The sequence below is a fragment of the Macaca nemestrina genome, chromosome 4 (genome assembly GCF_043159975.1).
Source record: "Macaca nemestrina isolate mMacNem1 chromosome 4, mMacNem.hap1, whole genome shotgun sequence".
NCBI lineage: Eukaryota > Metazoa > Chordata > Mammalia > Primates > Cercopithecidae > Macaca > Macaca nemestrina.
Genome location: NC_092128.1, coordinates 21,414,206 through 21,429,004, shown reverse-complemented (window position 1 = coordinate 21,429,004; position 14,799 = coordinate 21,414,206). Strand labels below are relative to the sequence as shown.

Genomic DNA, 14,799 nt, shown 5'->3' with positions numbered 1-14,799 from the left:
GAAGAGATATAAGAAAGATAAATAAGTTACAAAGAAAACAGTGTGAGAAACAGAGGCTTCCAAGAGCTAAACAGAATGATTTTATTTTTCTTTAAAACATGTATGTTTTAATTCAGTGAGTAGAGAACAGAAAGGTCGCTTATCGCTGGCAGTTTTAAAATGGTTAAAAGAAAAAGGACCATTTTGCACATGCTCTGTCATATAAGCAAAACTAAAACCATTCATGTGTGTGTTTAACTAGAAACATGCTTGTAAATTTCTCCGAGTTTAAGACTTTGGTAGTATAACAGGGCACAGGAGGGAATGTAAAACTCAGGATCAGACTGAATTTCAATTCTGACTCATGCTGGCTGCATAATCTTGACTAAATTATTTAACCTCACTGAGACTCATTTACTTGATTTTCAAAATGGGGATAATAATACGTACCTCACACGATTGTTTACTAATTAAACTAAAATGTCCATAGAGCACTTAACATGGTGCATGGCCCATGTAAGTACTTATTAAATGGTTGCCCTCTATAGTATCATCTTGGAAATTGATAGTGTTTTCCTAAATATCCCTCTATTTTCCTTAATGAAACATTATGAAAACATAATTATGGACAGACCTAGTATATATTATAAGTTTAGGCAGGAAATTGATACTTATAAACTAGAATCATATACCTGTTTAATCTTTTTCTAAGATAAATAATACTTCGGGTTTAGTCTTATAACTAATTAGAAAAATTGACCAAAACTTGGAAATGGCAAAAAAGGACTTGAATGTCCTTATAATGTCATACTAAAATAGTGTTTCACAGACCTAAGAACTGTGTAACTGTAGGTTAACATAGATTTCCATCCTATAGAGACACAAATGTCAAGAAGAGATGATTGCTTTAAAGTTTATAGTTTTATTCTGTCATAGGACTTTGATCAGTTTTGCATCAAATTTAGAAAAATTATTTTGATATGAAGTACATAATTCTTTTTCTCTAGTTCTGATAAATCAGCTTTACTATCTTGTAGGTTCCCTCATTAAAGAGCTAAGCAAATTTTTTGACATGTATTCATTCTATATTTGTATGAGTCATGCTTCTTGAAAATACTAGATCATTCATTTATTGAACACTACTTCATATAAAACCCATAACGAAGCAATCAAAATAAGAGATAAATGAGCTAGACTGTGACAGATAAGGTAGAAAGATTGCTCTCAAGAAGTTCACAGTAACACAAAGATGGACATACCGATGCCTTTTTTTTTTTTTTTTTTTTTTTTGAGATGGAGTCTTGATCTGTCACCCAGGCTGGAGTGCAGTGGCATGATCTCAGCTCACTGCAAGCTCCGCCTACTGGGTTCACACCATTCTCCTGCCTCAGCCTCCCAAGTAGCTGGAACTACAGGTGCCCGCCACCATGCCTGGCTAATTTTTTGTATTTTTAGTACAGATGGGGTTTCACCATGTTAGCCAGGATGGTCTCAATCTCCTGACCTCGTGATCCACCCGCCTCGGCCTCCCAAAGTGCTGGGATTACAGGCGTGAGCCACCGCGCCCAGCCCATACTGATGCCTTTCTATGTGCCATGCCTGAGCAAAGTCCTTTAATGAATTCTTGTATTAAACTTTAAAACATTATCTGTAAAATAGATACTAATATAATTTTCATTTCCATCTTATAGATAAGGAAACAGAGAATTGGAAGGGTAAGTGACCTCCTTAGTATCACATGGCTTACATGATAGAAATGGCATTCAAAAATAGGAATGCCTAATGCCAGTGGCCAACCCCTTAACTGCTAAGGTGTAGGGAGCCTTAACCCCCTTCTGGATACGGCCAGACACTCCTGGAAGCAGTGGCATGTGATTTTTAGAACCTGTGGAGATGAAGAAACCTTAAACATTGCTTAATCAAATTCAGTGAACTTGAAGATTGATAAACTAAGGTGCAAAAAAAACCATGTAATTTTCTCAAGACTAAATGATTAGAAGTATCAGAGTCATGGTAACGCTGGTTCTCCTGACTTCCATCTAAAATTCTTTCTCCTCCACAAAGATGACTTCCCAGGTTGTAAAACTTGCTTGTCTACCAATTATGTCTAAAATTGTGTTTATCTTCTAAAAAGGCAGACCACACGGTTCACCCCGTGTGGTAACTAAAAATCCAGACCTATAAATGTCAAAAAGTCTGTCCATTTCCCTAAACTGGGGAACTTGCTCCGAGACAGACCCTTAGATTCTGACCCAGAGCTTCTTTAGTCTCTTCTTTTACGTGCAATACCAAGAAAGCTTGCTACTGAAGTCCAAACAAAAATGCCTGATGCTAAATTAGTTCTGATGTTTGTACTTGACATTGTTTCTGCACTGCTAAAAGCACAAATTAAACACAGTAAAAGTAGACAGTTCTAATAAACTGCAAGAAGGGGTCTTAAAGGCCATAAAAAGGACATAAACACTCAGAAAAAGCCCACCATCTGGGATCACCAACTGCAGAAACAACAGCCCTGAATAGAGCCAGACTCACAGACCCACAAGAGAACTTAGTAGAAATCTAATTCACCACCCCTTCCGAATAAGGAAGAAGAAGGCATTCTCTTTAAAGCTTCTCTAAGAGACGATCATTCAACCTCTCCTTTATGATTTGTACTTACAAGTCAGCCCATTTTCTTTCAGGCAGATTTAAATTAGACATTTTTCTTATGCTCGCTTGAAACATGTCTCTCTTTTCTGGGTAAAGAAAATGCTATGAGTTTACACTTTCAATATCCCATTTCACTCAGACATAACAATGATAGAAAAGAAAAAAGAAAAAGAAAAGACACAGCTTCAAAGGGCCAGAAATAAATACAAAGTGGCAGAGCCGGGGTAAAAGCTTGGCTCAGCTTGGCTCCTGGTCTTACAAACAACAGAGGAAGCCAGGATGTTGCCTTTTGCCTGATAATGGAGAAATAAAAGTGCGTCCCCGACCGACAGCAAGCTGTCCTGGAACGAGGCTCTCTCAGCAGGGAGGAAGAAAGGAGGGCAGAATGTGAAAACCAGTCTAAGGTCATGGCCCACAGAAAGGTGAGACCTGCTAGGGCTGAAAGAAGCCCAGAAAGCCTCACTCTGGTAAGTGCTCGACCCGACTTCCCACAAGCCCAATGACATACACCTGTCATCTCCCCAGGATCGAGTCATAAGAATCTATAGAAAAACCCAGCTCTCATCTGAAAGTCCTGAAAACAATTCAATATTACTAGAAACCAAAGTGATTCAGAGATAGAAAAGTAAAATCAAATAAAGCAACTTTCTGTGAAGATGAGCTTGCAAAGAAACAATTTCACATTGCAGGAGGAATGCTAATACTGAAACAGATGGAACGTTAGGGGTTAATTCACTGCCCATGGAAACAATTTCCAAATGACTTTGAAGTACGTGACGTGTCCCACAACCTCTATGAATCGATGCTGTGTCTTTTTTTTTTTTTTTTTTTTTTTGTCTTTTTTGAGACAGAGTTTCACTCTGTTGCCCAGTCTGGAGTGGTGCAATCTCAGCTCACCGCAGCCTCCACCTCGTGGGCTCAAGCGATTCTCCAGCCTCAGACTCCCTAGCAGCTGGGACTACGGGTGCAAGTCACCACACCTGGCTAATTTTTGCATTTTTTTGTAGAGACGGGGGGCTTTTGCCATGTTGTCCAGGCTGGTCTCAAACTCCTGAGCTCAAAGTGATCCACCCGCCAAAGTGCTGGGATTACAGGCATGAGCCACGGCGCCCAGCTGATGCTGTCTTCTAACAGCTCTCATTCAAATCTTCTACGCTGTGTTCCTATCTGTTTTCTCAGAGAAGGTTGTCAGGAGTTCTCGTGATACTGAACTATGATTCCTCACAAAGGCAGAGTCGACAGGGTGCCTGGATTTCTCACCATCGCTTCTCCTTTTACCCTTCGTCTATGCAGAAAAGCACAAGTACACAGGGTGTGAATGTAAAGGTGCTTTGCCTCTCATTCATCGATTTGCTTTATGAACCAGATAAATAGATTGTCTCCTTTTTTCTGTAGCCAAATGATCAAATATGTCACTGTCTCCTGAATATAAGCAGAAAATCTTGCATTTCATCATTCCATCACCCTTGGAGTCATCAAAGGCCTCCTGCCTTTCACAGCACAGATTTTGTTTTGTCTTGAAATTCTCCCACAGACAACCGACATTAGGCTAATAGTTCTCTGGCTGAGGTGGGTCTATATCGCCCCCTCCACAGCTCCTGAATAGTTTTTCTCAGCCAGCAGCTCTATCAGCACTCCCCAACAGCCGGTGTCCCCGGAAGACAGCACAGCGCAGAAGTGTGGGGTACTGAGCAGCAGGGAGCTCAGCCCCACCACAAACTGGCTGGTGAGTTTAGGCAAGTCATTTAATCTCTCCAAGCTCCTCTCACATCTGTACAGCAAAAGTAATAATAATGCCTGTCTTTTAGAGTTGTTTCATCAACTCATGTGTAGACACTGCTTAGCTAGTGCCTGACAAACAGGAAATGCTAAACTAACATTAGCTACTATGACTCAGCTAGATTTTCTTCCTCTTTTCTCACTTCATCAATAAAGGCCCGGTTTCCTAGAAGCAAAATGTCCTCTTCCCATTTCTCCACTTAAAGTTGAGCCCTGAGTTTGCAAATCAGCCCCACCTTTGGCTGCCATCAAATCAGGAAGCCTTTCTTTTGCAGACTATAAAGAACAGTGAAAGCAGAGCTGCCCTGCAGTAAAAAGGGGCTACAAAAAACAAAATGGAAACAAATACACACTTACAATAGCAGGAGACATAAAAAAATCTTGGGAAACAATCTGTGTCTTTGTCCTTAGAGAAAAACTTTACAAAAGATCTTAAAGCTGTTACTGGAAGCTCTGTCTTTACAGTAATCCAGAACCTGTTTCCACCTGAAGTCCACACTGCACATTGAAAGGTTCCATGGGCAGGAACTCTGCCATGGCTTTCGTATTTTCCCAAATCATCTCCACCGGCTCACCTGGCACCCTTTCAATTACGTTATTTAATTAATTGCGACATATTGCACTTGGTATATTTTCCACCAGAACTGAAGAAAGTTATCCCGATTGGGCCTAATGATTTCCCAGCTTGCAATGTTCTTTCCTTCCTTCCTAGGAAAAGCAGGGCTGACAGATTGAGAACACCAGGTCCTCCGCTTTGTCCCTGAGCAGCCATGCACAGCAGCAGCTGGTCAATGCTGCCACCATCTGGCCGTTTTTAGCATTCGTTGTCACTGAATGTTTACCGAGTGCATTTTGAGCAATATTTTCATTCTGCAGTATAACATGGGGGTGGCTGAAGAGTGGAGATGACAGCGAACTGATATTTCTTCCAACAAAACAGATGCACGTTGCACTGCCTTGTAGTACATGCAGGCCAAAAAGTGAAGGACACTCACTTTGGGAAATCAAAGGAAAACAAGAGTTTTGCTGAACTCTGAAAGAAAATGACCACACAGTATTGGATGACTGGGGGACCCTTTTGAATATGTGCATGATGATTCCTCCTTTTGATACTTTAATGTATGTTTGCACTTAATAAAGCCAACATATGTTAAAAGAAATGTGCTTAAAATTAGCCCAAAAGAAATCAAGATAAAAGTCAGAATATGACCTTTTCTTGAAACACTATAGAATCCACACTGAGGGTACACTGTGTGCTTACTCATGAGAGACTATGAAATATAACTAGGCTGAGGATGAATGAGGAAAGGGGCTTAGGATGAGAGATGATTGTCCATATCGATTAAAGGAAAATAATACTTCTTTCTTTGCATTAGCTGTGGTGAGTCAGGGCATGGGGATACCTACCATTTTAGATGTCTTTTCATCTAGGGAAGCCAATAGAACAAGAAGTAAGCATGAAGTGGATGGCTGGAGTCAATTTAACATCAGGCCTTTCAGAAATAATTAAAATGTTTAAAGGTAGACTTGCAGATCCAGCCAAGTTCACCAAAGTCAGGAGCCAGATAGATAGGGACCATAGGTCACACCTTAAGGAGCCATAATGAGGGTACCTGAGGAAATCAGTTCATGTGCTCGTCAATATTTCAGCAGGGTGACAGCCATTGGGAGTTGAATAGGTGTCAACGTGGCCAAGGAAGTGAGAATATACAAATTTATCACATGACCAAGGACAGGCTATTTCTCATTTACAAACATGAAGGTTTGAGATCATTCTTGAGTTAGCTGAATTTTATTGAAGCCAAGAGATCTGAAAATGGAATCAGACCATCTGACAGCTGTAACTATGTGACAGCCTCTGAATTGTACAAGCCAGTAACAAAGAGACTACACCTGCACTGCCCAACGCAGCAGCCATTGGCCACACGTGGTGATCCAGCACTCAAATATAGCTCATCCAAATTGGATGTGCTGTAAGTATAAAATGTATGCTAGATTTTGAAGACTGTACAAATAGAACATAAAATATCTTAATGTTTATAAATTAACACATATTGAAATGATACTATTTTAGACAAATAAAATATATTATATATTAATTTCACTTGCTTTTTACCTTTTTAAAAGTACCTTCTAGAAAATTCAAAATTGTACAAATGTGGCTTGCATTAAAGTTATCTTGAACAATAGTCTATACTACTATAATGCTACAGCTATAAGAACCTTAGAGATCTGAATGCATTTCTTTGTAGATTTAGGAAGTCTCAAAAGAGGTTAAGGGACCTGCCAAAGGTTACTTCCAAGTGCATTATTGGGGAATGTATCCCTCTGCTTCCTTAGTTTTGTTTTTGTTTTTGTTTGTTTGTTTGTTTTTGAGACAGAATCTCACTGTGTCACCCAGGCTGGAGTGCAGTAGTGCAATCTTGGCTCACTGCAACCTCTACCTCCTGGGTTCAAGCAATTCTCCCACCTCAACCTCCCAAGTAGCTGGGATTACAGGCATGCACCACCATGCCCAACTAATTTTAGTATTTTTAATAGAGATGGTGTTTCACCAGGTTGGCCAAGCCGGTCTCAAACTCCTGACCTCAAGTGATGTGCTCACCTCAGCCTCCCAAAGTGCTGGGATTATAGGCGTGAGTCACCATACCTGGCCTTTCATGTAGTTTTTAAATAACATACAATTAAAGTAGCTAATATTGAAGCCTAAGAACTTTTTTCCAAAGTAGTGCAAACTTTCTATACCTTAAATAATACTTTCTATATCTTAAATAATACTCTTAATTTAAACTAATTTGGTTATGGGGTAATACAGCCTCATCCTAGTCAGTCAAAAATATTTAATTTCTGATTTCTCCCTGAGCTTTGTCACTTTACTGGCAGCATTCTGCCAGCTTCTACAGTGATAGAAAACAAACAAAACAAAACAAAAAAATATCAGTCACATACCATGATAAACATTTCATATACCCCATGTTTTTCACAAAACCTCTTATTCTAACAAGGTAAATTAAACTTGGGTTTACATAAGGTACAAGATAAGCAAAGTCTTGATTCTGGGTATTTTAACTGCAGATGTTACCACTGACAAAAATAATTAGTCTAAATGCACCAACTCTAGGGTAAATGTACTACTTTTATTTTAGGCATGCTGAATGCAAGTGGCCATGGGACACCCAAGTGTAAATGACTAGTACATTTGTGAATTACATCAGAGGAGGTAAAAACAGAAGTTAAAATATAGATAATGTCCCTAAGAGGAAAAAGTACCTACCACATGAAAAAAAATTAGTTACCCTTATGGAATACTCATAAATTATGGTATCATTAATGAAGAGTTGCTTGAAAAGACTGGATATGAAAAGTAGAAGGAGGTAGTCTACATGTCAAGAGGCTGACAATGGCATCAGAGAGATCACAGACATTCGAAACTGTAATCGGATCTGGCCATTAGGAATTTATTAAGATTGTACCAACATTTACTTACTCATCATTCTGGGTTTTGCCCCAGATACTCTATTGAAACTGCTTTCTTGAAACTCCATATGCAATGGTAACTTTTCAGTGTCTCCTTAAAAACGTTAACTACTGCCTCTTTCTTGAAACTCCTTTTTTGGTTTGTTTACTTGCCAGAACAGACTGGTGGTTGTCCTATTCTTCTATTTTTTCATTTATTTTCCTTTTGGACTTTGGCTCAGACCCCATAATTATAGGTTTCACAAGTGTGTGGACTTGGCTGTCTTTCCTCTTTATCCTTTATTCATTGGAATCCCATACTTTCAAATATTCACCTAATTGCAGAGAGTATCTCAATACTACATGACCTAGCACAGTGCTTCCTCCACATATCTGCTGAGTAAAGAAGGAAGACAGGCAGGCATGTCTTCCCAGCTCACACCTGTAATCCCAGCACTTTGGGAGCCCAAGGCGGGTGGATCACGAGGTCAGGAGATCAAGACCATCCTGGCTAACATGGTGAAAGCTCGTCTCTACTACAAATACAAAAATTAGCCCAGTGTGGCGGCACATGCCTATCGTCCCAGCTACTCGGGAGGCTGAGGCAAGAGAATCACTTGAACCTGGGAGGCAGAGGTTGCAGTGAGCAGTGATCATGCCACTGAACTCCAGCCTGAGTGACAGAGCCAGACTCCGTCTAATAAAAAAAAAAAAAAAAAAAAGGAAAGAATAAAAAAAGAAAAGAAAGAAGAAAGGAGAGAGAATGAGGGAGGGAGAGGTAGAGTGGGAGGTTCCATGGAGAAGGGGAGGCCTGGGAGGTGGAGCACCCAAGGCAACAAAGAAGTCCAAGATCTGGGGATGTTATGCGTAGCTTATATGAATTTGAGTTAAGAAAGAGGAAGGACGACATCCTCAACTTACCTGTTTTTGTCACTGAGGTTTAGAAAAGGAGAAAAGATGTGAGTGACATCTGAAGTCATATGAGAAGGCAAGTAGATGCTAAAATAAGGAAGATAACTATGGGTATGGTACAGAATCACAATGAGTTTACCCTTTCATTAAAGGTAACTAAGCTGGGGGATGCTTGAGTTAGGAAGAACACAGTATATCCATCCTCAGAGGGTTCATTCGGATGTAATTCTTACTAAAGAAAGTTGGGAAATTTTGCCCTAGCACATCCCTTAAATATGTCTCCCTAGAACGATAAAATCAATTGAAAATTGGTATTGTGTGGGAAAAAAAATTCCATGGCCAAATAATTTTGAAAACCGTTGGATTTTAAAAAGTTAAATAGGTTTGGCTTCTTTGCTGTAAGACATTATAATGCATTTTATAAACTAATATTGTGTAATATAAACCTTGAAGAAAGATAAAGACTATTTTTCCCAACTGAACATTGTTTTTATTCTCCACAGAGTATCTGAAAGACCGATAAAAATCACAGTTCTATTTCATTGTGATTGCATTTATTGGTATATAATGTGCATCCAACCCTACAATAAGTGCTTATGTGCTAAGAGAGATAGTATTGGAAGATTTTGTTGCTACCTTTGAGAATAAAACATTCTAATTAGAGAAATTAGAGAAAAGCTAAAGATAGTTCATGATACAATCATAGATCCTATGAGATCAGATTCCAAATCCAGAAGAAAAAGAACCAGACAATACAATCTAAATGTCATGATTCTCAATTCTTTACTTTGTTAAATATATCACTACAAGTAGAGGCCAAATGAAGAAAACAGATGAGGCATAATAAACAGGAAAAAATATATCTATGATATTAACCTTCAGCCCAATTCCACGTTTTTTTCATAAACGAATACAAACATACAGTCCGATAGAAGGAATAAGTTCTAATGTTCAATGGCAGAGTAGGGTGAGTACAGTCAGCAACAATGTATTATGTATTTCAAAGTAGCTAGAAAAGAGAACTTGAAATGTTCCCAACACATAGAAATTATCATCTAGGTAATGGTTACCTCCAAACCTTGACATTATACATTCTATGCATATAACAAAATATCACACATAGTCCACATACATGTAAAATGTATCAACAAAAAAGAATATAAATAGGACCAATTAATAATCTTTAGGGCAAAACAACAGTCAATAATCTGAGTTTTAGTTCCACTAGTAAAAAAAAAGTAATAATTCAATTGTGTCCACGTATTTCTCCCTACTATGGCCAAATTATTAAGAATAAATGGTCATGCCTGTAATCTCAGCACTTTGGGAGGCCAACGCTGGCGAATCACGAGGTCAGGACATCGAGACCATCCTGGCTAACACGGTGAAACCCACGCTCTACTAAACAATTAGCCAGGCGTGGTGGCAGGCACCTGTAGTCCCAACTACTCGGGAGGCTGAGGCACGAGAATGGCGTGAACCCAGGAGGTGGAGCTTGCAGTGAGCCGAGATCGCGCCACTGCACTCCAGCCTAGGTGACAGAGCGAGACTCTGTCTCAGCAAAAAAAAAAAAAAAGGAAACAGGTCAGCTTATATTTTAAAAGGAATTTATCTATAATATTCATTTTAATGATTTGACCACATCCCTACTTCATGGCACAGGAAAGAAAACAGCACAGTTGAGGGAGTGAAGCACACGTTAGAACGATCAAGTATGTATTCATAAGGACAATAACAAAGTCCTTTGTTACTCTTAGGGGCTATGTTTCACATGAGAGATCTGTGTGTGTTAGGGGATTGGAAAGACTGGGCAATGAATAAAAAGAAGTGGCACAAGAAAACAATAAGAAATATAGAATTGGCAGAGAACTGGATTCTCTTTTAGGGACCTACCGTTCCATCCCCACCACAGGCCAGAATTCGCAGATTTGGTACTTTCCTATACAATTCAAGCCTGTAGAGGAAATAGAAGAAAAAGTAAACAAAAGAACATTTCACTGGCTAGAGCAGAGAGAAAGCAGAGGACAACATGGGTAGGGGTGGTGTCCACTGGAGAAAATGTATAATCGTGAGGATGACAATACTATCATAGGTCCCAAGTAACCACAGGAGGAATGACTCCCGCAAGTGGAACAGGTGTAGGCATCAGACATTATTTTTGAATGAATAATTCAACATTGGAATTTAAGGGATTTTAGGATGTCCTAGTTTTATTTCCCATAACTTCTATTACATGTCAACGTTATTTTTCTCATTCGTTTCGACTTCTTTCTTTCCCTTTTCCCATCATTTCCTCTTCTCCTTTCCCCAAGAAAATCATCATTAATTGACAATCAATAGTCCTTACATACCCCCTCTTTATATTTACTAGCTTTCCCTGGATATATTTACTTTTTCTAACTTACACTTTCTACTCTTAATCCTAAGAAATCTTTTTCAGCGAGATGGGGAGGCTTCCCCATTATCATTACTATCACATCTACGATTCCATCTAGTCTGTCTCTCAGCTCAGTCACTTACACACCACTTTTACCTCCAACCCAAAGTGGGAAGATTGACTGATTTTTCTTTATTTCAAACTTCCCTGCTTGAAATAAGATCATTTTGTCTTTCCTCTTGGCTCTCAGAAAAATGCAGTGACACTGCTCCTGCTAAATCTTTTGCTTAGGTGAAGCTGTGAGAGGCTGTAATAGAGAAAATATCACCTATTTAAATCACAAAATATGGGTTTCTTCTGAAAATATTTCCTGTCCTACCATGTTCTTTATGGTGACCTCTGAAGTGTCTCTCTAGGGTCTAACTAAAGTGATAAAATCTTAAGAAAATAAGTTCCTAAAATGGCACATCCCAGGATAGTAGATTTGCCTTAGCACAATAAAGTATAGAAAATAAATAAATATATGGGGGGGGCGGTGTGTGTGTGTATTATAGGGACAGAGAGAGAAAGAATCTTGCAGCAAACTCAACTGGCAAAGAAATTTATACATTAAGAAAATAACAAATTAATTTTAATATTTCCTAATCTCCTACATGCTTAAAATAAGTAATTTATCCATTTTATACAATAATACTATTTATCTAGAAATCACCTTCTGACATTGTTACTTATTAAAAAATAAATGGTATCCTTGTGTTCTAACATTTATCAGATAACATCTGAACTATCCTAGTACATGAATTTAAAACAGGGAGACAGAGAACAGCAGAAGTGTCCGTCTTTTCCACTGTGTGCCTCTCCACCAAGGGGGAGAAACAGGATATGGGTCACCTACAATCTAGACTTTGTTTTAAACACTTCTAACAAAAGCAGGGAATGAGATTTCTGAGAAGCTCAGAAAAGGGATTGAGCAGGAATTAATATGTCTTCCCCACACTTGTGCAGAGTCCTCAGGTATAATCAATTGATTCTGTCTCTCGTACACACGCAGGCGCGCGTGCGCACACATACACTCTTTTCAGTTCAAATGTTTGTAAACAAATATGGCTCCACCCTCCACAGACATACATTTACATTCCCACTAATGTGCATCTCCAAAGTTGTACATGAAGAAATAGAAAAACAATGAGTCCTTTCTCAATTCACAGATTTGTGGAGAACAGTCTGCAGTTACACACATGTAAGTAACAAACACGCTAGACGTATCCTGAGTTAATAGCTGAGAAGATATGTTTTGAAGGGAACTAAGCCAAGAAAGAGTAGGAGAGAACTTTAGATGAAGTTTTAAAGGAAGGAGATACAGGTGAGAAAGTAGATGACAGACGGTCAGGAAATACCTCACAAGGTAATCAGATAATGAAGCAGAAAGTGCTCACTTGCCTAAAATACTTATGGACCATGGAGAGTATTTCCAGACTTACGCATCTTTTGGCCCTTCCTGAGAAAGATCAAAGACTTGCCGTGGATTCAGGTACCACATGAACATCTGCAGGACTTTGGTTCCCTGTAAAAAATAAATACACAAAAAGGCAATAATAGGAAGAAATTTTCCACTGCTCATTTAAAAAAATCAATTCTTTTATTTAAAATAATACACGGGGAATGGTGGCTCATGCCTATAATCCCAGCACCTTGGAAGACTGAGGCAGGTGGATTGCTTGAACCCAGGAGTTTGAGACCAGCCTGGGCAACATGACAAAAATCTTGTCTCTACAAAAAATACAAAAATAAGCCAGGTGTGGTGACGCATGCCTTTAGTCCCAGCCGAGGAAGTGGAGTGTGCTGTGAGCCGAGATCGCACCATTGCACTCCAGCCTGAGTGATAGGAGTGAAACCCTGTCTCAACAAATAAAAATGAGTGAGTGAATGAATGATGAATAAGTAAATAAAATAATATCTAATTATAAGCAGTATAGAAGTGTAGTTAAAATCACCAGCTTTGGTCATGGATATACGTAGGTTGAATGTCAGGCTAGATGTTTATCCCCTATGTAACTCTGGGCAAGTTTCTTAACTTCATTTAGCTCAACCCACCTTTTCTTTAACACAGAGACAAGAATACCCAGTTTGCAGACTTGTTGCAAGGTTAAAAGCCATAATTTTTGAGAAGTACATTACAGTGTTTAAAATGCAGCAAGCCCTTAATGAATATTTATTTTACTATCATTAATGTATGAAAATCCATACAGAAAAGTTATTAGTGAACCTATGTAATTTGACATTAATTTTCACTTTATTGTGCAGATTATTGTCTGTATAATATAAAATATGGGCAGCATTAGCTAAGTATTAATATAATTGTATTTACATATTTATTTTATTATATTATTATTATTATTTTTGAGACGGAGTCTCGCTCTGTCCCCCAGGCTGGAGTGCAGTGGCGCGATCTCGGCTCACTGCAAGCTCTGACTCTCATGTTCACGCCATTCTCCTGCCTCAGCCTCCCGAGTAGCTGGGACTACAGCCGCCTGCCACCACACCTGGTCTTTTTTCTTTTTTCTTTTTTTTATTTTTAGGGGACACGGGGTTTCACCGTGTTAGCCAGGATGGTCTCAATCTCCTGACCTCGTGATCCACTCGTCTCGTCCTCCCAAAGTGCTGGGATTACAGGCGTGAGCCACCGCACCCGGCCAATATAATTTTATAGAAACACTTTTTTCTAACTGAAGCAAAAGTATCCCAGGGTCCCAGTTATTTTATATATATATAAAACTTCCTTAGTAAGATTACAGCTTACTTTGACATTTTCAATCTCCATGCCTATACCGGTTTGTTTAAGCCAAACACTTCTCTCTCACTTGAACATTTTTGGGGCGTTTTAAGTAACTGTGACATTTATAGAGATCATCATTATAGCAGACATAAGGTCACTTTAGAGATCATTTTTAAAGTGGATTGAGCAAACAAGAAATTCAAGAAGAACCTTTTTATCAAGCAATACCAAAAGAGCTTTAAAAATGAGCAGGATGCCCCATTTTATCACCCATAGCAAATAATATTTGACCAGTTGAGCCAAGTTTGTTGCTCAAAATATTGTTGTTTTAGTAGATATCACAATTGCTCTTTCTTAAAATATTCCAAGGCTTGTTTAACTAATAAACTGTATTTAAGAGTCATCCTAGTATAGCAGACATAGTATGAGATTTGAGGTCAAACTAACTTCAGTGTTCTGAATAATCATGAGTATTTATAACCTTGCAGAAATGCAGTATATAAAATAGAAAAGATGTCCACCTTCCAGGGTGAATATGAGAATTAAATCAATCAGTAACAGTCACGTATCTAGCACAGTATGTGGCACAAAACAGACCTTTGCTAATGTTAATCCTTTTCTTTTTTGCAGCCTGTTAATCTATTCATTAAATTACACTTGCAAATGTGAGCGGTAAAGTGTAGCTTATAATTATCACATTGTTACTCCTGTTGTTACATAGGCCAGTGCAGGTCTTTTGTTGCATGTACCAGCCAAACCTATAATTTAAAAGTTCTGCCTTATCATGTGCTTGCTATAATTTTAGGAATCACACTCTATCTAATAATTACAACGAATCCTTCAGTTTCACCAAATGACATATTTTGCTTCC

The 14,799-nt window shown here is 38.7% G+C and overlaps 1 protein-coding gene across 19 annotated transcripts in view; it reads right to left on the bottom strand.

Moving 5' to 3' along the window:
- Positions 1-14,799, bottom strand: part of LOC105471320 (diacylglycerol kinase iota) — a 453,152-nt gene that overhangs the window by 194,433 nt on the left and 243,920 nt on the right. For all 19 annotated transcript variants that reach the window (XM_024789548.2, XM_024789549.2, XM_071094416.1 and 16 more), the window contains 2 exons: positions 12,634-12,716; positions 10,669-10,729 (listed from right to left, as the gene is read on the bottom strand). In XM_024789548.2, coding sequence (XP_024645316.2) covers positions 10,669-10,729; positions 12,634-12,716 — 144 coding nt within the window. The remainder of the gene's footprint in view (positions 1-10,668; positions 10,730-12,633; positions 12,717-14,799) is intronic.